Genomic DNA, 23,714 nt, shown 5'->3' with positions numbered 1-23,714 from the left:
TGTTGTGAAGATTGAGTTAGTATATTTATTTTTATTTTTTTTTAATTTTATTTTTTTTAATTTACATCCAAATTAGTTAGCATATAGTGCAACAATGACTTCAGGAGTAGATTCTTTAGTACCCCTTACCCATTTAGCCTGTCCCCCCTCCCACAACCCCTCCAGTAATCCTCAGTTTGCTCTCCATATTTATGAGTCTCTTCTGTTTTGTCCCTCTCCCTGTTTTTATATTATTTTTGTTTCCCTTCCCTTATGTTCATCTGTTTTGTCTCTTTTTTTTAAAATTTTTTTTTTTTTCAACGTTTATTTATTTTGGGACAGAGAGAGACAGAGCATGAACGGGGGAGGGGCAGAGAGAGAGGGAGACACAGAATCGGAAACAGGCTCCAGGCTCTGAGCCATCAGCCCAGAGCCCGACGCGGGGCTCGAACTCACGGACCGCGAGATCGTGACCTGGCTGAAGTCGGACGCTTAACCGACTGCGCCACCCAGGCGCCCCTGTTTTGTCTCTTAAAGTCCTCATGTGAGTGAAGTCATATGATTTTTGTCTTTCTCTGACTGACTAATTTCACTTAGCATAATACTCTCCAGTTCCATCCATGTAACTGCAAATAGTAAGATTTCATTCTTTTTGATTGCTGAGTAATACTCTATTGTGTGTGTGTGTGTGTGTGTGTGTGTGTGTGTATACACACACACACACACACACATCTTCTTTATCCATTCATCCATCGATGGACATTTGGGCTCTTTCCATACTTTGGCTATTGTTGATAGTGCGGCTATAAACATGGAGGTGCATGTGTACCTTTGAAACAGCACACCTGTATCCCGTGGATAAATGCCTAGTAGTGCAATTGCTGGGTCGTAGGGTAGTTCTATTTTTAATTTTTTGAGGGACCTCCATACTGTTTTCCAGAGTGGCTGCACCAGCTTACATTCCCAGAGTTAGTATATTTAAAATATTGAAATCATTCCTGGCATGTAATAAACATTTAATAAAATACAAATAATAATAATAGCACTTATTATTGCCTTACTGATTGAGAAAGCTTAGTAAATCTTTATAAAGCAATGTATCCTAAGAGTTTAGAATTACTAAATTATTTTTAGTTGTGGGTGAAACCAAAGATACTTCTATTAATGAAAGTTTTACAAAATCATAAAATTATAAAAATAGAAACAAAATTACAATCTCAAAATAGTCACCTTGATCTTACTTTGGTATGTTTCCTTTATCTTTTTTTCATATACATTTTTAAATATTGTAATCATGGTTGTTTTATTCAGTCTTCATTCAGATGCAAATATTTGGCCATCTCTAAATGTCAGTCACTGTGCCAGGGATTGTGCATTGAAACTGTGAAGACAGAGGCTCTGTTTTTTTGTTTTTTGGGTTTTTTTTTGTTTTTGTTTTTTGTCTTGAATATGCCATAATAAATAGAGAAGTTTGATTTTGAGGTATTAAAATCTGATTATTTTTCTTGGCCTGTAGAAAGTTGACTAATTATTAAAGACATAGATTTCAATAATAATTTTAATATAATTTTATTTTTACCTTAAAATTAAATCTTTGTTGTTCTTAGCTTCACTACTTTGCTTTCAGCTAACTATAGTATGAAAAGTGATTACTGTGGTTACCATAAATTCAGCAAAGTAACTCCAGTTTCCCTTCCTATCATTTAATCAACTCCAGTTTCCCTTCCTATCATTTAATTATATGTCTATTATATATTCATTGGAAAGTCAGGAGAGACATATTCCAAACTGCAAATAATTTGAGGGGATAGAATTGGTAGGGGGAGGAGGGTTGTTATCACTCCTTACATTTATACATTCCTATATTACTGAAAGTTGTTACATCTTTTAAAAAATAATAAAGTTGCATTCTTAGTTCTTATCAGTCATATTATACAGGCATGTGTGGCATATGGGCCAAAATGTGAATTATTACTGTCAGTTTCATAATATTAATATTCTTATATTCCTACTAGTTCTCTCAGTATTTAACAATATACATAAATTATATTTAATGATTTTTAATTCTTCTGTAATGATCTAAGGGAAAAAGTAATATCTCGAGGGCCAATTTCTTTTTTTTAATGTTCTCGCTCTCTTTTTCTTTTTTAAGTTTATTTATTTTGAGAGAGAGTGCACAAGCTGGGTAGGGTCAGAGGGAGAGGGAGAGGGAGAATCCCAAGCAGGCTCTTTGCTGTCAGTGCAGAGCCTGATGCAGGGCTCAACCCCATGAACCATGAGATCATGGCCTGAGCTGAAATCAAGAGTCAGACACTTAACCAACTAAGCCACCCAGGTGCCCCAAGGGCCAATTAATTTATAAACTATAACTTACATAGTATAAGATTCACCTATTTAAAGTGTACTGTGGTTTTTAGTATTCATTGGTTTCTAATATATTTACAAAATGGTACAACCATTATCATAGTCTTGTTTCAGAATATTTTTAACATTCCCCAAAGAAACCATGTACCCATTAGCAGTCACTTCCCATTTCTCTTCTCCCTACCCCCTCTCCTATCCCTCGGCAACCATTAATCTACTTTTTGTCTCCTAGTTTGGCCTATCCAGACATTCCATGTAGATGATCTCATATAGTACATGGTCTTTTGTGGCTAGCTACTACTTAGCGTAATGTTTTTGAGGTTCACCCAATGTTTTAGCATTTTTGTCACTAGTACATTTTTTTTAAATGTCTTTTTTCAACTTATAAATACCAACTGAAAAACTTCAAAAAGACAAAAATGAACGAAGTATAAAGCTAAATCTTTTGTAACTAGAGTGGATGTTAGAGGTGAAATTTCCTTTTTAACAAGGCATATTTAGGTGGCTGCAAAGATGCTTTGTTAAAACACCTTCACTATTTATTACTAGTTGTTTTTTGTTTTTGTTTTTTTAGTTTAGTTTACTTATTTTGAAAGAGAGAGAGAGAGGGAGAGACAGAATCCCAACAGGCTCTGCACTGACAATGAGGAGCTCAAACTTATAAACCATGAGATCGTGACGTGAGCTAAAATCAAGCAGGTCACTTAACTGACTGAGCCATCCAGGCACACCTATAGTACTAGTCTTATGAGAGGTGGTTAGGAAAGTTTCCCTGATTAAGTGACATTTAAGCTGAGACACAGTCAAAAGTAGGAATGGTCTGACCAAGGTTGGGCAAGGGAGGATGAGATAAGCAAAAAGAATTGAGCTTGTTTCAGGCAGAGGGAACAACATGCATGTGTGACCTAGAAGCAAAAGTGTTGGGCTTTCCAGGAATAGAAATTAGTACCATATGGTTGCTATTAAAATTTGGGTGGTGGATGAAAGTGAGAAATGCAGCTTTTTAAAAAAGTACTGAAACAGATCACCGCTGATGCCTGAAAGGGCTGTGGGGGCCTTTTTTTTTTTTTTTTTTTTGGATAAGACTCTGTCATAAGGGCAAAAGGAAACTGGCACAGAATTTTTAGCACAGGTATGTTAATACACTCAAATTCATATTTTAGAGAACAACCAAGCGTCATTATATAGAAGGGATAAGAAGAAAGCAAGACCAGAGATTTTCAGGGCTTTTTTTTTTTTAAGGGTTTTTCTTTTTCAAAATTGTTTTGACATTCTTTGCTCTTTACATTTTCATATAACTTTAAGAATTAGCTTGTCAATATCTGTAAAAGAGGCCTGCTGAGATTTGTTTTTAGAGATTGTGTTGTGTAGATCAGTTTGGAAATACTGACGTCTTGACAATATTGAGTCTTCAGGTCTATGAACATAGTACATCTTTCATTTATTGAAGTTTTCTTTAATTTATCTCAGTGTTTTACTGTTTTTAGTGTACAACTCTTATACTTCATTTGTTATTTCATATTTGAAATAATATATAGATATACAAATGATTGTTTTGCCTGTCAATCCCGTATCCTACAACCTTACTAAATACATTTATTCTAGTTGGGTGTTTTTGGTTTTGGTAGATTCCTGCGAAGGCATTTCTATATACAGGATCATGTTGGCTGTGAATAAAGAGTGTTTTGCTTCCTTCTTTCATATGATGTCTTTAATTACTTTTCCTTGCCTTGTGAAACTGGTGAGACACTCTAGTGTAGCATTGTATAGAAATGATGAGAGCTTGCATCCTTAACTTTATTCCCAGTCCTAGAAGAAGAATTCATTCTTTCACCATTAGATCTATTTTTCTGAAAGAGTTTGTGTAGGATTTGGTATTATTTTTTCCTTGGTGATGATAACATTAATAGGTAAAGGCATTTGGGCATGGGTTGTTTTTCTTTACAGGAAGATTTCTAATTACTGATTCAATTTCTTTTTGTAAATCTCTTCACATTCTCTGTTTCTCTGTGAGTCCCATTTGGTAACTTGTATCTTTCTAGGAATTTGTATATCCTATCTAACCTGTTTGCATAAACTGTTCATAATATTCCCTTATAATCCTGTTTGTAGCAGTGTTCACTCTTTATTTCTAATTTTTGTAATTAGTGTTTTCTCACTTTTTTTTTTTGGTAAATCTAAGATACTGCATTTTGAGAGTCTTTTCAAAGAACCATATTTGGTTTCTTTTTTTTTTTCCCTCTATTTTTCTATTTCACTGATTACTACTAATATTTATATTTTCCTCCCTTCTGACTGCCTTGAGTTTAATTTGCTCTTCTTATTTTTTATGATTAGATTGTTGATTCAAGACCTCTTTTCTTTCCTAATATGTGCTAAAAATTATAAATTTTCCTCTAAGTACTTCACTGTCTTCATCACATAATTAGTGGTATGTTTTATTTTTGTTTTTTTCAGTTAAAGATATTTTCTAATTTCCCTTGTGATCTATTATTTGACCTGTGGTTCTTTTTAAGTGTGTTGTTTAATTTCCAAATATTTGGAATTTACTACATTTCTTTCTGTTGATTTCTAATGTAATTCCATTGTGGTCCGAGAACAAACTTTGAAGAATTTCAGTTATTTTAAATTCAGAAAGACTTTTTCATGGTCAATTTGATCTGACCTGAAGAATGTCCCGTGTGTACTTAAAAAGAACATCTGTTCTTTTATTGATGGGTAGAGTGCCCCATAATTGTCAGTTAAGTAAAATTGCTTGATAATGTTCAAGACTTCTAAATTCTTACTGATTTTTCCATGTAGCTCTTTTTTCAGCTCTTAAGAGGGTGCTATTGAAAACTCCAAATAAAATTTCTCAGTTGTCTCTTTTTCTTTTTATTCTACTACTGTTATTAGGTATCTTTTTATTTGATTGTTATATCTTCCTGATGTATTGATCTCTCTTTGTCTCCAGTGATATTTCTTAAGTTCCAGCTCTTTTATGGTTACTATTTTCATGGTATATCTTCCCGTCTTTTAGTTTCAACCTACTTGTGACTTTGAATCTAAGGTGTTTCTTCTACAGAAAAATATAGTTAGGTCTTGTTTTATTGTTTGTTTTTTCAAAATTTATTTATTTTGAGAGAGAGAGTGTTGGGGGGAGAGAGGGGGAGAGAGAGAAAGAGAGTGCAGAGCCTGATGCGGGGCTCGAACTCATGAGCCATGAAATTATGACCTGAGCCTATGTTGGATGCTTAACCAACTGAGCCATCCAAGTGCCTGGGTCTTTTTTTTTTTTTTTTTTTCTTTTTTATTCAGTCCGACCATCTCTGCCTTTTGAATAGATTGCTTATAGTCTATTCAATTTAGTGTAATTATTGGTGTGGTTGGATTTATGTCTGCCATTTTGGTTTTTGTTTTCAGTTTGACTTCATTGTTTCTGTTCTTCATCCCACCTTTAACTGTTTTCTTGGTATGGTGAATGATTTCCAGTTGTATCCCTGATATTCTGTGTATTATATTGTGAGACTCCTAATCATATTTCTTCTTTTTTAGTAAGCAGTTTTGTCTAGGTATAGTGCATGGGATAGACGTTCAGCTCTCTGCCAGGTCATGCTGACATCATGTCAGCAAGAGTGGGGCCCTGGCTCACACTATCTTCTTCCAGATGGATGGGGTGTAAAATCAACTCTATACTGGGCCCTACTGACATGTAGAGAACTGGTAAAGGGAGATGAGATGCTCACTCCACACTGCCTCCTGCCTTGTTGATGCTGGGGAGGAGTGGAGGCTCAGCTCCCCACTGGGCCTCTATGACTTAATTTTAGCAGAATTAGGGTAATGAAGTTATACATTTCAAGTTTTCTTGGCAGGTGAAAGCTTGACAAATCCCAACCCTTGTAAGTTGTATTAGCCACCTATGTACTGGCTGTGCCCATCAGAAATAAGTCCCTTGTGATTCAACATTATTATTAAGTTATTAAATATTAAAAACTTCAAAAGCACCAGTGAGAAAAATGTTTTTAGCTCATGAAATAGTTATTTTGAAGAAGTCTATGTGTTTGTAAGAAACAAACAAAGGAGATGATATGTATTCAAATATTTTTGTTTAGGATTTTCTTTAAAAATTCAGGGACTGAAACATCTTGGTCTTGCTAAAAGAGGATCCACTTACATGCCACAACCCAGTTCACATGTCCTCTGTCAGGTTTAGAAATACTTTGAAACCTCAACCAAAGGTTCCTTGACCAAAGAATAATTTTTTGCCAATGCCATTTGGGCCATAGGCCTCCATTTTTAGACTTGAGGGTAGTAATGGGGCACTGAAATAAGAAGATAGAGTGATAAGAGATAGTTGGCATACTCGGGTTATTGAATCAGTCTCCCTCTTTTCATCACTCTAGGAATGTACAGGTTACTACATTAACTTTTATCTGTTAATGGAAGGAAGGTGCATTCTCTGTTGCCAGTTAGGGAAGTAAATATAGGAATGGTGGGGGGAAAGGTAAGTTTGTACATGTAGGATCAGCAAGACTTGGTGATAGATTATTGGTGAAGGTAGGAAATAAAACAGATGGAGGAACCCAAAATTTGAGTTTTTAGCTTTTGTAACTGAAGGAATTATGGTGCCATTGACAAAAACAGGAGAGCTACCATTCATAGGGTATAGGAGATATGATGGCTTAGTGTAACTGATTTTGAATTATTGTTTTATTTAGTTTATAGTACATTCTCTATTTTTAAAGATTCTAAAAGCACCTTATAATTTTTTAATAAAAACTTTATCAGGATATAATTTATATAATATAGAATTTACCCATATCTCTATAATATATATATGCAATAAAATACATCATAAGATTCAAGAATTTAGTATATTTACAGTCATGACATTGTTACCACAGCCATCACCACCATGTAATTTTAGAACATTTGTTTCACTCTAAAAGAAATCTCTTCCCCATTCCTACCTCTTCTAGTCCTAGACAATGACTAATCTACTTTCTGGTGTGTCCTTTTCTAGACATTTTGTATAAATGGAATCATACAGTATGTGTGTTTTTTGTGTCTGGTTACTTTGAGCATATTTTTGAGGCTCATTCCTGATCCTTGAACTTTTTACAGTTAGTTTTACAGCTAACAGTAGAGGAACATACTAAGCACACGTGAGTCATGTGATTAAATTGTGTGAAACCAGTAGTGTAGGGAAAAGTTATATGTTGAAAGAGTAACGATCATAAAGTGATTTTGTTAATGTTTATTCATCTATAGTTTCGTTTGCTATATATTTCTAACCTAAAATACCTATATATGATAGTTATCACAATTAAAATGGAATGCTGAGGTAGAGATTTATTATGAAACATTTGTAGTATTTAAGATGGAAAGAGAATGAACCCCATTGGTTTCGTTTTCTTTTTGAACTGTTATTAAGGTATTTCATAAATTGAGATTTTATTTCATTTTTATCCAAATGAACATGGATTGTTGACTAGAGAAATGATTATTTACCCTATTAGTTTTGATTATCTTGATCAGAGCTAACTAGTTGATGTGAGTGAATTAATTTATAGATAGGGGAGATGAGAAAAGGGATGGAAAATGTACTTTGGGTCACTAGAAAGTAGTTTGTCAATTCTGGTACTATAGAGATATATTTAAATGTTTATACCAGAACACATTTTATTTGATTGCCCTAACTTGATTAATATAAAATGTGAAAGTACTAACTCCTAGTCTTATGGAGACATTTAACTATGTAGATAAAGCATACTGTTGTTTACTTCATAAATTCCACTCAAAGTGTCTTAATTTGGAAACCATTCTGATTAGAATTTAAGTAACTTCACATTTTTCATATGGTATCACATTTGAAATAAATTAATATCAATTGACATAATCTGGACCAATCTGAGGAAAAAACTATGAAGTAGGAAATTCAAGGGTATCACTCTCCTGTCTTCTGCCCACATTGTCTTTTTGTATACCTTCCCCAGGAGCTTATAAAGTGTACTGTCCTATTCTTTTTCCTGAGACTGAAGTAAATTTCATAAATGCATTCATATTAAGTTATTCAGGATTTAAAGTATTGCTTTTTTCTGATGTGTCATGGTTTGAAAAGAAGGCTACAAGAGTGGGTACTGCTTAACTAAAGGGAATGGATTGCTAATGGGAGATTTTTGTGTGGTTTGTGGTAGGAAGTGAACTGGCAGGTGGGAAACAAGGTATTTATCTCATACTGTCTCCAAGACAGTACTTAATGATATGGTTATATTAGGGAGTTGATCAAGTACTACTGAAAACAGACCGAACTATTGTAAAGACAGATGTTTCCTCATAGTTTTTGTAATGAGACTAAAAGAAAAAGAAGACCTATTTTAGAATTAGACAGTTGGCTTCATTTGGGTTTATTTAACATTTGAAATATGGGTTAATATTGATGGTTGTAGTGTCATTTTCTTTTTATACACAAAGTAAAATGTAGGTGATTTTAAAGACATTCCGTGATACCTACAACACCCCCCTCTTAATTTAAATCTGTCCAAAAGGATCCCTGTCTTATAACTTGTGCTTAATAATAATGAATGTTAACCTTTTATTTTTGTTTTTGTTTTTGTTTTCTTCTAGGCTGTATTCATCACCAAAGAAAAAACTTACACCAATGCAGAAATCAGTTAGTCCACTAGTTTGGTGCAGGCAAGTTTTGGATTACCCAAGTCCTGACGTCGAATGTGCTAAAAAGTCTCTTATCCACAAACTTGATCAAACTATGTCAGGTATGTCTATAATTTTACTTGCAAGTTCATCTCCTTGCTTTCTTTAATCAAAAAACAGATAGATGTTGAGTTGGTATGTTTTTAGGAAGGCAGTTTTTTGCTTGGTGGTTTCTTAATCTCGTGCATGCCATCACGGGTTTTTACCATATGCACATAACCTTGTTTACTTAATAGCTTGTTAAATTACATAATACCCTGTTAAATTTACTTAATAGCTTTTTGCCCCAATCTTCTCATTTTTATTTCACTTCATCCTAAAGAATAATATCCATGAAATAATGGGGTTTATATAATAGGGCTTTTTTTTTTCTAATATAAGTTAAAACAAATAACTATTAAAAATATGTTTGGTATCATCTAAAGTTCTCTCACCACCCTTGGGAAATTCTGATGTGGTGGAAACATACAGGCTGGGAACCAAAGAGACCCCATTCTCATTCTAGCACTTAGTTACTCTGTGACTCTGTGCATTATTTAACTTCTGTGAGCTTTTTCCTTGTGTATATGTAACTTCTGTGTTACTTTTTCCTTGTGTATAGAGGATCCTTTTTGGAAAAGCAGTAGCCTTTATGCAATTAAAAAAATTTTTTTTTCTGAATAGTAAGTGTTTTTAGAATTGTATCCTGGAGCTTGATTTAAATTCTATTCATAAGAGTTTTTTTTTAATGTTTGTTTATTTTTGAGAGAGAGAGAGAGAGTGCAAGTAGGGGAGGGGTAGAGAGAGAGGGAGACACAGAATCTGAAGTAGGCTCCAGGCTCTGAGCTGTCAGCACTGAGCCCGACGTGGGGCTTGAACCCATGAACCACGAGATCATGACCTGAACCCAAGTTAGATAGTTAACTGACTGAGCCACTCAGGCGCCTCCAAATTATTAAAAGTATCTAGACAAGGTAGTAGACAATTCAAAATAACTGGAAAATTTCTAACTCATTCCAGTTAGGTGATATTATTTAGATGTTTATTAAAAATATCTTTAGGAACAACTTTCCATTACTGTATCTCACCTTAGAAATAAGGTAAGTATATTTTACAGTTAGGAGTTGTCATTATTCAGCAGTATAGGTTCATAACCGACTTTGTGCTAGGTGTTGTTCTCAACTCTGAGGATATTACAATGAATAAAATAGACGAAAAAGTCCCTTACTTCCCAGAGCTTATATTCTAACGGGGGTGGCAGACAGTCGATAAATAAACATATAAACGCATTGGCAAACTTTTTCTGTAAATAGCCAGATAGTAAACATCTTAGGCTTTGTGGGCCATGAGGTCTCTGTTGCAGTTACTCCCCTTTGCCCTTCTTAGACGCAAGCAGCCATAGATAATACGTAAATGAATGGGCATGGCTCTGTTCCAGGGAAGCTTTATTTACAAAAAGAAGTGGTGGGCTGGAATTGGCTCACAGGCTGCAGTTTACCAAACCTTGGTTTAAAACATCCTAAAAAATAGGAACTATTAGCAATTGGCAATTAGTCAATTGGACTTGGGGAAAACCAAAATAACACCTCAAAAATAGCAATTTGAGTGAAGTAGCTTTTTGCTTTATTATAACAAGGTATTAAAGGTAGTGGGAGTGTGTAAGAGAAACTGTTACTCTTGAACCAAAACTAGGTGTAATCAGGTACTGGATTTGTTTGACAGTGTTTAGATTTTATAGCTATATGCACAGAGCAGTAGGTACAGCTATAAATGTAATATATAGTCAAAGGAAAAGGGGCACCTGGATGGCTCAGTCGGTTAAGCCTCTGATGCTTGATTCCCTCTCAGGTCATGATCTCATGGGTTCGTGAGTTCGAGCCCCGCTTCGGGCTCTGTGCTGACAGTGTGGAGCCTGCTTGGGGTCCTCTCCCTCTCTTTCTGCCTCTCTGTGCCTCTCCTTCCCACCCCTCAGTGGATAGATAAACTTAAAAAAATAAAAAGAAAAAACAACTATTTGGCTATTCCAAATTTCAACCTTAGTCCTAAATCCCCCCTTTTCCAAGTTGGTGAGGAGATATTAGATGTATTTCTGTGATAAGGCAGAGCTTCCTGGGAATACAGCTATTGTATTCTAAGAGAATGGTTTCTGTTCAGTCCCGCTCAGCTTCCTTGCAGTGCTCTACTACTTGTCCTGAAGATGTTCTTCTCTTATTGTTTATGATAGTGCATTGTATTTTTTTAAATGTTTTTTTTTAATATTTATTATTTTTGAGAGACGGAGCGAGACACAGCACGAGTTGGGGGGGCCGGGCGCAGAGAGTGGGGGAGACACAGAATCCAAAGCAGGCTCCAGGCTTTGAGCTGTTAGCACAGAGCCCAACACGGGGCTTGAACTCAAGAGCCGCAAGATCATGACCTGAGCCGAAGTCAGATGCTTAACTGACTGAGCCACCCAGGCGCCCCATGATGGTGCATTGTATTTTTTACCCTGTCTCACCCTCCCTACTGTTTTCTTTGAAGCCGTCTTTGAAGGTTCTTCCTTCTTTGTCCATCTTTTTTTTTAATTGGAAACTTTACATAGCTTAAAATTTACCACTTTAACCATTTTTAAAAATTGTTTTTTTAAGTGTATTTGAGAGAGAATGCGTGCTGCCCAGGTCGGGAAGGGGCAGAGAGAGAGAGAGAGGGAGAGAGAATCCTCTTAATCCCATGAACTGGGGATCATGAGCTGAGCCGAAATCAATAATCAGACGCTTAATTAACTGAGCCACCCAGGCGCCCCAACCATTTTTTATTTTTACTTTTTATTTTTTTAACCATTTTTTAAATCTACAGTTAAGTGGCATTGAGTACAGTCACATTGCTGTGCAGCCATCACCACTGACCATCTCCAGAACTTTTTCATCATCCCATACTGTACAATTCTGTATCCATTAAATGTCCCATTTCCCCAACCCCCATCTGTCCACCTTTTAAGTTTAGGGTGACAGAGGTCTCTTTTGCCTGGCTTCTGTCTGTTTTCATTATTTCATCCATTCATATGGTATCCAGCGGCCTCTCTTCAATTTAATCTCATTCATTCATACATATATTCAGTTAATATTTACTGAGAGCCTGATATATTTCAGACTTTGGGGAGAGGGTAGAGGATACATGATAAAAACTAACAGCATACCTGAGCTCATGGAGTTTATCATCTACTAGGGGAAATATACTAATACAAATAGTTTTTATAACTGGTGATACATAATAAAAGAATGGTACAAAGTGCTTTGCTTTGAGAAATGGGGATTTTACTTCAGGAAACAATGTTTGACCTGAGTCCTAAAGATTTAGAAAAATTTGAGTGGTTTAAGGGGGAAGGCGAAAGAGGGAATAAGGGTATTCCAGGTAGAGAACACAGTGTGTACAGAGGCTCTGTGGGAGGCCTGTGCAAGCATGCGGGGAGAGTATGGCACACACGAGACCTGGAAAAAGCCAAGTTGGTGGCTGGAGAAGAGTAGGGGAGGGAGAGATGTGAGAAAGATATGTAGGAGCCAGACTTTGCAAGCCCTTATAGATTATGCTAAAGGTTTTGGACTTGGGGCATCTGGATGACTCAGTCAGTTAAGCCTCTGACTCTTGGTTTCAGCTCAGGCCATGATCTAAGGGTTTGTGGTGTTGGGCCCCATGTTGAGCTTGTGTCGGGCTTGGTGCTGACAGGATGGAGACTGCTTGGGATTTCTCTCTCTCCCTTTGCCCCTTCCCTGTTCTCTCTCTTTCTCAAAATAAGTAAATATTTTTTTTTAAGAAAAGGTTTTGGGCCTTATTCTAAAAGCAATGGAAAGGGGCATCCGGGTGGCTCAGTTGGTTCAGCATCTGACTCTTGATTTCAGCACAAATCATGATTCTCGGGTTGTGGGATCAAGTCCCACAGCGGGCTCCATGCTGAGCGTGGAGCTTGCTTAAAATTCTCTCTGTCTCTGTCTCCTGCCCCTCTCCCCTGCTCATGCTCGCTCGCTTGCTCACTCTCTAAAAAAAAATAAAAATAAAAGCAATAGAAAGATTGGAGGGTGTTGTTCAAGGGTGTGGTATGTATGAGCAGGAAGACGTGATTAGGTTTGCATTTTGGTTAAGGTCATGCTTAGCTGGAGTATGGAGAGTAGATTGGAGAAGGCTAGAAGTGAATGAGTGTAGGGTGCTTTTGCGGGGGGGCGAGGGGGGGGCGTTGATAATGATAGCTGGGCAGTGTGTGTTGATGGTAGTGGAGATGAAGGGATGTGGATGGAAAACTGAATGAGCCAAATTTGAGGAAGTAAGGGAGAAGTATCAATGATCTAGGTTTCCAGCTTGTGTGACAGGATGAATGTTATTAATCATTTTGAGGTCAGAACCCCAGGAAGAGAGTTAAATTTTAGCGGGAAAATCATGACTTTGAATGTGGAAATGTTGGCTCTGAGGAGCCAGTGGCTCCATAGAGGAGACATTAAATGGGCAGCACATATGGGACTGAAGCCCAGGAAAACTTGGGACTGGAGATACAAATAATGGGGAGTTTTTGGACTATAGATAATAACTGATGTGATAGATATGAATGAGATTTCTTAGGAAAAGGAATATAGTATAGAGTGAGGACATAAAGGGGTGAGGACTTGAAATGCTAGTGATTAAATAAATAACCACCGGGAAGAGAATAAGCTTCAGAGGAGATCAGAAAGTAAAGAGGAAGAAATTAGCACCCCAGTTTCTGCTCAGGTCGGTATTTCTGAGATACTACATTCTAAATATGTTTAAAGTGTGGCATCTTATCTCTTGGGGAATACAGACAAAACTACACTGTCCAACTTACTACATCATCAAACTAAACAGAAAAACAACAAAAAACGTATCTTCTTCCACCCCAAACCATTTCTCTGCCCAGTAGGCAAACCAGAAACTTCAGAGTCACCTTATTTTTTTTTCTTTTGTAATCCTTCTAGTTTTTAATATCTATCCTTCTTTTTTGTATTTGTCACCTCTACTGCCTAGTTCAGTCTCATCTATTCTATATAAAAATGTCCATCAATTTTCTTCTGAAACTGATTGGATCATATATCACCCTTACTCAGAATTCACTGATAGTGAATAACGTTCATTCTCCTGAGCACAGTTTCCAGGACTTCCACGACCTGGCCCGGCTACGTCTTCCTGTTTTGTCCCTCACGCATCTGCTTTACCTTTCTACAGCACTCACTCTTATTCCCTGAACCTAATATACATTTTCAAGACCCTGCTTTTGTTCCTGTGATAAACACAGATGGAAGCACACGCTTTCCCCATTCTCAGTGGCCTGTCAGATTGCCGCTCATCCTCTCAGGACTGCTCCAATGCCTCTTTCCAAAAAGCTGTGCCTAGTTTTTCTCATTTGTAATGAATTATCCTGTCTCATCATTCCACAGCCCTTTGCACCTTTATGATAGTGCTCATTTCATTTTGCCCTAAAATCATTGTTTTTTCCTGCCTGCACTACTTGGTTGTAAGCCCCTTGAGAAATAGTACGATGTCACATTTGTCTGTATGTTCTACACCTTGCTTTGCCAATGGTCAGAAATACTGAGTTAAGCTATGGATTTTAGAAGAGTGTAGAAGAAAGAAATACTATTTTAAGTAGTAATTTCTCTCTACGTATGTACTTGATATCTTAGTTCTACTTTTGTACTGTTTCTATAATCTTACATGCATCGCACATTTTTTCTTCCTTTTCTTGGGACAGAAGACTGGGGGAAAGGGAGGGAGGCTTTTTTCTTTTTAAAAAGAGAATTCGCACATGTTTGACCTTAACCTGGCCTAAGTAGTCAATATTGCTTTATTTTTACAAAAAATCCAAACTTTGGAAAGGCTGTTTTTAAAACTCACTATTTCATACTTTTTTCTCCCCTTTTCTTTGCAGTAAATGTTTGTTATAGAAAACTGAAAAAACACAGGGGCTCCTGGGTGGTTCGGTCAATTAAGCACCCGGCTTTGGCTCAGGAGATGATCTCAGGTTCCTGAGTTCAAGCCCCACATCGGGCTCTCTGCTGTCTGTGCAGAGCCTGCTTTGGATCCTCTGTCTCCCCTCATTCTCTGTCCCTCCCCTGTGCTCTCTCTCTCTCTCTCTCAAAAATAAATACACTTTTTTTTTTTAATGAGAAGACACAAATATACTTTTCATTCATTTTATTTTTTAAGGCCATTCAGAGTTAATACAGTTGGAACAAACTTCCCGACAAGATGAAGTAAATTAATTTAATGGCTAATAATTTGTTGAGAAGATATTCTTCCTATGGTATTATTTTTGATGTTTGGTGTGGCTACTGTTTTATTTGCACAGTGCAATTTAAGATAATGGAACTATTTTGTTGGGATTATTAATGTGTATTTTCTCTTGCTACTCTAAGAATGTTTCTGTATTTAAATTGAGATAATGACTTAATAAATTTCCCAGTAGGAAAAAATTTTGAATGGTTAACCTTTTCTGTTATTATGTTGATTTCTCCCCTTCTCATTAACACAGCTCTCAAGAGGCAGAATTTATATAACAATCCTTTCAACTCCATGAGTTACACAAGTCCTTATAGTCCAAGTGCAAGTAGCCCATACAGCAGTGGTTTCAATTCTCCATCTTCAACTCCAGTGCGACCTCCTATAGTCAAACAGCTAATACTTCCTGGAAATTCAGGTAAGGAGAATTTGAAATGGAATAATCAAGGTATAGCTTTTAACTTACTGCCCTACCTCAGAAAATAACTCAATCATCAATAGTTCGAGTTCTTGTGCCTATGAGACTTTTAAGTGGTTAAAGAAAATATCAGTGAGGAGCTATTTAGTACCTGGTACTGATAAACCAGGGTACATCTGTAAAGTTTTCTTTAGCATGTACTTAAAAGTTTTTAGATGTGGCTTGATTAGAGTAACAAGCTTGATTCTTTTAACTAATAGATGCTTTCTTTTACTGAATAGATTGATCGGGCTATAAAAGCTAAAAATAAAAGCTCTTATTAAACCACTTAAACTTTATTTAATAAGCTTTGATATTACACTCAAATAATAGTATAAGCTATATGTGTATGTGCCAAAAGAGTGGAGTCCAAAATGATATGGGAGGGTAGACTGCTGTAAATTGGGGAAAGAATGTTTTGCTGTGGTTCTGTGACTGAAATAGTTACTCTGTAGCTTACTGTTCTTTAGGATTCACTGTTAACTCTTATTGTTGCTGTTGTTACAGCTAATTATTGTAGCTTCCTTAAAAATTAAGGTTATTGTTAACCACCTCAAATTTTTGACTCCCTAGTCTAATAACTTCTCTCGCCCCTGCTGTTAGCTTTGTGCATAAGTTGTTACTTGCTATTTATGTCACCCATGACTGTCATACTAAAAAGTTTAATCTGCTATATTTGTTTAACAAGAATATTATTTGGGCACTATTTGAACCTGACCTTGTGTAGTACTTTTCCTATCATATGCACTATGTTCTTCTTGATAATATAAACATCAACTATTTTGCTCTTAATATGCCTTTCACATGGGAGCTGACTTCTATGGTAAAGAATTCTGGGAAACAAATGTTTCAAATAAGTCTGTATTAGATACATTAGTGACAGTGTTAGGATTTTATTCTTCACTAGAAGTTGATGATCTGATGGAAGGATTTCCTTAGAAACAAGTTAGACTCTTGGATATGTATGTCCTTTATTCTTCTGACCTGCCTTCTATCCCCCTTTTTGCTTTCAGCAATGAAATACTTTATCTCATTATTTTCTCTGTTCCATGTTTGTGCTTCACTCCTACACTTCAGAGAACTCCTTGGATCCCTATTACTAGTTTGACAAAGAATTTTGTAAACATGGCATAACGTAGGAAAAATGACCCTAGTGTTCTTTTTTTGGTTTGTTCCTAAATCTCTAAGGAATTTTGATTTTCCTCAAATTATAGTTTTCTTGCTTAGGAAAAGTAGAAGCTTTTATTCAGGGAAAAAGATGATGGTATTGGCTAAGACTGTGAATTTGGGAGGAGAAAACACATTATAAATTCATTTGTTTATGAGGTGTTTCATTGGCTGTCTTGTAAAAGTTGGAATCCTCTAACATTTATTGAACACCACCTACTTACCAGGCACCGTGGTGAAAGCTTAATTGTTTCATAAGAGAATAGATAAGTTATGATTGAAATGAAAATGTGATTTGCTTTTATGCCATAACATATGACATAGCCCTCTTTATTCTTAATAAAGTCAATTTTTATTTTCAATATTTGGGAATTTCATGAACAGAAAAGACAAAATAATGGTGAACTGAATCAAAGAATTAATATCAAGTTATTACAACAGATGCTTATTCAGTTTTTGTTATACCAAAGTTCAAATCTTTTTTTTTTTTAAGGTAATTTGAAAAGTTCATCAGACAGAAATCCTCCACTCAGTCCTCAATCCTCTATAGACAGTGAGTTAAGTGCTTCAGAATTAGATGAAGATTCAATTGGATCCAATTATAAGCTAAATGATGTAACTGATGTACAGATTCTAGCTCGGATGCAAGAAGAAAGTAAGTATTTTAATTGTTCAAGTTGAGTCTAGTTCAGGTATAATTTTGTTGTGGATATTTAATAGATCTTAAGGTGTTGTGGGATAGTAATGTATGAGTAGAAATGTTAAATTTTAGAGGCTTATTCAACATATAGACTTACTTGTTCATTAACTTGTTTTCAGAGTGCATTTTATGTAAAACAGTTTGCTGTGTGAGGAGCAAAGAAAGGCAGATAATGACTAGTAACCATGCCCTGCATGTTACTCTGCGCTGGAACTTGCTAGAGTAGTTATTACTCTATTACACTGCGTTTTCTTAGTAGACCATTGTTTCTCAACCTTTTTTCCATTATTACCCCTTCCCAACCACCTTTTTAGACTTTTTTTCCTTTTTTTGCCTATCACCTCACCATGAAATTTTAATACCACAGACATACCCTGCATCTCTTTATGTACTATGAGGATCACAAATTAGTATGATATCTGGGTTTTTTTCATACCCCAAGAGCCAATTTTCTCCCTATGGGGGCAGATATCACCACTCTTAGAATATGTGGTATAGACTACAGAAAAAAAAAAAAAAAAGACCTTTATGGGAAAATTGAAATTATGACATTAAATGAGGTGAGCATGCGATACTGCTTTACAGAATGGTCTTTGCAACTTTTTAGGTCACAGATACCTTTGAGAATCCAATAAAAATTATATCCCCTGTCATCCCCAAAGTATATGTATGCACAAAATTTGTCATACTATTTCAAAGGTTTGTGGATCTTCTGGCTCTCTTTGTAAAATGGTGGTGATAGTATTATTCTTGCCTATATTTTTTTTTTTAATTTTTTTTAACGTTTATTTATTTTTGAGACAGAGAGAGACAGAGCATGAACGGGGGAGGGTCAGAGAGAGGGAGACACAGAATCTGAAACAGGCTCCAGGCTCTGAGCTGTCAGCACAGAGCCCAACGCGGGGCTCGAACTCACGGACCGCGAGATCATGACCTGAGCTGAAGTCGGACGCTTAACCGACCGAGCCACCCAGGCGCCCCTCTTGCCTATATTTTAAAAAAAATATATTTTAATTTGTACTTTTCAATTTGTGCGTAAAATATTTGAAAAAAACATTTTAGCACATAAAGCAAGTACATAAAGAGGAATGAAAACAGTAAGTGAAAATAATCAGGCTAAAAACAGTATCATCCTCAGGAGATCATAAAAGGATTCTCAACCAGAAGAAACAGGAAAATTTGAACATGGAAGTATCCTCACCTAACTATACTGATAATGGTACCTATTTTTAAAAGGCTTTTAGAGAGGATGGAAATGTTTTATTAGATATTCAGTAGAGTACTATGGTTTGCCTATACATTTTATCGTAAGATACCACAAGCTTAACTGTGAAGTAAGCAATCTCTCTAAAGTGACCCATTCAATCTTTACAATGAAAAGATTCTTGAAGCACACGTTTCAGTCTTGACAATCAGCTGAGGGTAATGGAGCATCAAAATAATTTAGTTTAAAAACTTTCTGTTTTAGGCCCTTTTATGTAGATATATGGTAGGTTTTATTAAGCTATAACACTTACTAAGAAACTGCAGAATGTTATTCTGCTGAATCATTTCCCATTTTCCAACAGCTTTGCATAGAAAAGTAGAAAGACTTGGTTCTTGCTTTACTTATCTTTAGCTCACGGAACTAACAATATGGTACCCTTTTCTTCTGTAATTTTGTGTAACTCCTCATTGAGACTGGTTATTGTCAGCTAGTGAGGAGCTATTGTCAGCTAGTCAGGGATGTGAAAGGAGAATAGAGTGCTTCCTCACTATAACTTAGAGTAAATTCTCTCAGTTCTTTGAACTGTGACTTTTCAGACCCCAGTATTTTGTTAGAAACTCAACCAGCTTTTTGCTGTCATTTTTATATTGTGTTTTGGTAACAAGTAAAAGAAATTCTAGCCTTACTTTAATTATTCTTTTTAAGCCATCCACATGCACAGATAGGGTCTTTTTCTAGTGAATAAAAAAAAAAGATGCTAAAAATGTCTGCCTCCTCGAAAATGCCAGGTTTTTTTAAGAAAATGATTTTTATTTTATTTTTTTATTATTTTTTTTAACGTTTTATTTATTTTTGAGACAGAGACAGAGCATGAACGGGGGAGGGGCAGAGAGAGAGGGAGACACAGAATCAGAAGCAGGCTCCAGGCTCTGAGCCATCAGCCCAGAGCCCGATGCGGGGCTCGAACTCACGGACCGTGAGATCGTGACCTGAGCCGAAGTCAGACGCCCAACCGACTGAGCCACCTAGGCGCCCCTGATTTTTGTTTTAAAACATTGTTTCTTTAGTTTTGTTTGTTTTTAACAGAGATGTAGAATTACAGATTTTGGCTGTTTCCTGGTTAAGCCCTCTTATTTCTAATAGGAGAAATACATAGTCCCATAGTGATTGTTGCTTCCTTAGGATCCCCCTAGTACTGCAGGGCCTACTTTGGGATCTGTGTTTTTCTTTGCTAAAACAGTGCTATTCACTGATCTGTTGTCTTTTGTTAGGTGACTTTAGTACTGTGTTTGCTGTAACGAGACACTATCTTGCTTGTTACTAGAGTGGTTCCGAAATTTGAGTGAAGGGTTAGATAGGCCCCAGGAATCTGTAGTTTTATAGATACCCTGCTATGATTCTCACCCATTACTTTGGGGACCATATCGATAGCACTATCTGTGTATGAGCATATTTTTTAAATTTTTTAATGTTTATTTTTGAGAGAGAGAGAGAGCACAAGTGGTAAAGAGGCAGAGAGAGAGGGAGACACAGAATCTGAAGCATACTTCAGGCTCTGAGCTGTCAGCACAGAGCCTGACGCAGGTTTCAAACCCACGAACTGTGAGATCATGACCTGAGCCGAAGTCGGATGCTTAACCAACTGAGCCACACAGTCGCCCCAGTAGTAGAGAATTTTTAAACTAGATTGTCAGTAGTTAGCAGGACTTGATCAAAATATTGGCCTAAATTCTGTACTTTTCTTGAATAGTAATTTTATACTTAATTGAATATATACCAACATTTGTTTTTGTTCTAGAAGTTTTTATACTTTTTTTTTAAATATTTTTTTAACATTTATTTATTTTTGAGACAGAGAGAGACAGAGCATGAACGGGGTAGGGTCAGAGAGAGGGAGACACAGAATCTGAAACAGGCTCCAGGCTCTGAGCGGTCAGCACAGAGCCTGACGCGGGGCTCGAACTCACTGACCGCGAGATCATGACCTGAGCCGAAGTCGGCCGCTCAACCGACTGAGCCACCCAGGCGCCCCAAAGTTTTTATACTTTTTGAAGGGCCTAAGTTTGCTTGGATGTTTCTGGAGGTGTCAAGATACATAGGGGACTCCTCTGAAAATTTTTACTTGATAGCTTAGAATTTAAGTTTGTTTTACTGATGAAGTCTCTTGGGTCATGAAGGAACTAAAATTTCATTTATGCCCAAGTATTGAATTCCTGAGGGTGGGAAAGAAATTTCCTTCATCAATAAATCAATTCCAAGAATTCAGTATCCAGGGAGTTTATTTATACACTGGTGTATTCTTCTCATTGGTTGAACAATAATTGTTTTCCCTCAGTATTTTTGAAATGTTGATCTCAAATTTGGATTTTTGTCTTTAGGAGTAGAAATATTTTTAAATTTATGGTTCTACCTCTAATACAGATTTCAGAATCATGAAGAAAACGTTGGATTGGGCAAAGGTTTATAGAATTTCATTCAATTCAAAAATAATCTTTTAAAATATTTTAGGCATCATTATATGGGAGGATGTCTAAGATGATTCAAGTGGAAAGGGAGTTTTCCTTTACACTTTATACCCTATTGGAATTTCTCAATGATATTCTTTTGCTTTTAAGCCTCAAGAATATATAAATGTTTAAAAATGTAACTAAAGAAATGAAATAACACATTCATTATTGTCAGGTCTCCGGCAAGAATATGCAGCCACCACATCTCGGCGCAGTTCTGGTTCATCTTGCAATTCTACAAGACGGGGTACTTTTAGCGATCAGGAACTTGATGCGCAAAGTTTAGATGATGAAGATGACAATATGCATCATGCAGTATACCCTGCTGTTAACAGGTTTTCACCATCACCACGCAATTCACCTCGACCATCACCTAAGCAGTCACCCAGAAATTCACCTCGTTCACGATCTCCTGCTCGGGGAATAGAATATAGTAGAGTGTCCCCACAGCCTATGATTAGCCGCTTACAACAACCTCGCCTTTCACTTCAAGGTCATCCCGCGGATTTACAGACAAGCAATGTTAAAAATGAAGGTAATTAGGATGATTCTGGCAAAGCAGTTGTCCTTAATATTTCGATATGAAAGTAACACAATTTTTTACCAAGGTTTTGTATTTTAGAAAAGTAGATCAAGAATTTAGGTAGTTTACTGTTTTATTACTAGTGCATCAATACAAAACTAAAGGAGAGAGTGAATTTAATTTTACTTGATTATGTTACTACTATTCATGAAGTGGTCCGTATATAGATTTTGATTTAATTAATTTATGGCTCTTTTTAAAGGTTCTCTTCTACTGATTTCTAGGACCTGGGTTAAGTTATTTTTTATAAGACATGTACTTTCTGTTAACTCCTCTAAAATGTAGAATGCTTAAAGAATTTGATTTGTGAATGCCAGTTAATATTTTAATTCTTTATCTAAAAGAATGTTTTGATTTTTTTTCTTTAAATTCTGTTGTCATAGAAAAACTAAGACGCAGTCTTCCAAACCTGTCCCGAACATCTAATACACAAGTTGACTCAGTGAAAAGCAGCAGAAGTGACTCAAATTTTCAAGTGCCAAATGGAGGAATACCTCGCATGCAACCTCAGGCTTCAGCCAGTAAGTATCTTTTATGTGTCAGTTATTTAAGGGAAAATGAAAATTATAGATAGTAATTTTGTGCTGAATAGCTGTTTTAAGCTATCTATACTAAAATGTAGTGATTGCCGCTTGCTATAAGATAATCATAGCTGTATTAAAATTTAAAATTTGTTCCTATAAGGTACCCAATTGTATCAGTACTTGTTTCTGTATGAAACTCTAGTCTCTCCAGATTGAAAAAAAATTTTTAATGTTTATTTTTGAGAGAGACGGAGACAGAATGCAAGTGGGTTAGGGGCAGAGAGAGAGGGAGACACAGAATCCGAAGCAGGCTCCAGGCTCCGAGCTGTCAGCACAGAGCCAGACGCGGGGCTCGAACTCACTAACTATGAGATTATGACCTGAGCCAAAGTCAGATGCTTAACTGACTGAGCCACCCAGGATCCCCTCTCCAGAATTTTTAAATGAGCAAAGTCTACCTATTAATTATACAGATATATATTCATTAAAAACCTCGCATTCTGCAGTACTATACATTAAAAATGACAAGATTTTTGTGGGAAATAGTCCTGAAACAGACAACTTAAAACTCAAGCAACTTTCTTAGTAGAACATTTAAAAAAACAAAACAAAACCATAATGATCTTGCAAAAAATACTAGCATAATTAAAAGCATGTTAAATTTTCAATGAATAAAATAAATACAACTGGCAAATCTAGGGGAAAAAAAAAGTTGAAATTAACTTGATGAAAAGAAAAGATTGAATCTGTTGAATGAAGGAGAGACAAAGGTAACATAAACAAAGATCAGAAAGAATCATACAGAACTTCTGAAACAAAGTAGCCAACTGAGCCAAGTAGTGATGTGGGAATAGATGGATACTGTGTACTTTAGTGTACAAGGTGACTGAAAAGGAACACTTCCCAAAGAGTATTATCTATTAACTAGAGTAGATACAAACATGTAATCAAACCAATTTTAAACAAACTGTCACAGTTATTTCTATAAATTTAGAAGTGCTCAATATGCACCCCTTGTAACCCATGGCTCGCATCAGTCCTGTGGTCTGATCGACTCAGTTTCTTTGTAGCGTATTACAGCGCCTGTTGAGATGGTGCCTGCCACGTGTTTCTTCATTTCCTTAAAGCTATGAAGAAGCGCCACAAACACAAGGTTACTGATCATTTATAACTTGTTTATTGGGTAATACAACTGTAGACATTCGATTGTTTCTTAATTCCCTTGCATTCTTCCTTGGCTCTGTTGTGTTTAGCTGACTTTGTGTATTTTATGTTAAGCTGCTGTTAACTTGGTGG

The 23,714-nt window shown here is 36.1% G+C and overlaps 1 protein-coding gene across 2 annotated transcripts in view; it reads left to right on the top strand.

Moving 5' to 3' along the window:
• SLAIN2 (SLAIN motif family member 2) overlaps positions 1–23,714 on the top strand; it is a 74,165-nt gene that overhangs the window by 23,201 nt on the left and 27,250 nt on the right. For both annotated transcript variants that reach the window (XM_047856039.1, XM_047856038.1), the window contains exons 2-6: positions 8,950–9,098; positions 15,527–15,691; positions 17,391–17,552; positions 21,487–21,846; positions 22,278–22,415. In XM_047856039.1, coding sequence (XP_047711995.1) covers positions 8,950–9,098; positions 15,527–15,691; positions 17,391–17,552; positions 21,487–21,846; positions 22,278–22,415 — 974 coding nt within the window. The remainder of the gene's footprint in view (positions 1–8,949; positions 9,099–15,526; positions 15,692–17,390; positions 17,553–21,486; positions 21,847–22,277; positions 22,416–23,714) is intronic.

The sequence above is a fragment of the Prionailurus viverrinus genome, chromosome B1 (genome assembly GCF_022837055.1).
Source record: "Prionailurus viverrinus isolate Anna chromosome B1, UM_Priviv_1.0, whole genome shotgun sequence".
In the NCBI taxonomy this organism is placed as follows: Eukaryota; Metazoa; Chordata; class Mammalia; order Carnivora; family Felidae; genus Prionailurus; species Prionailurus viverrinus.
Note: the sequence above shows the minus strand (reverse complement) of the source record. Positions and strands in the feature narration are given on the sequence as shown.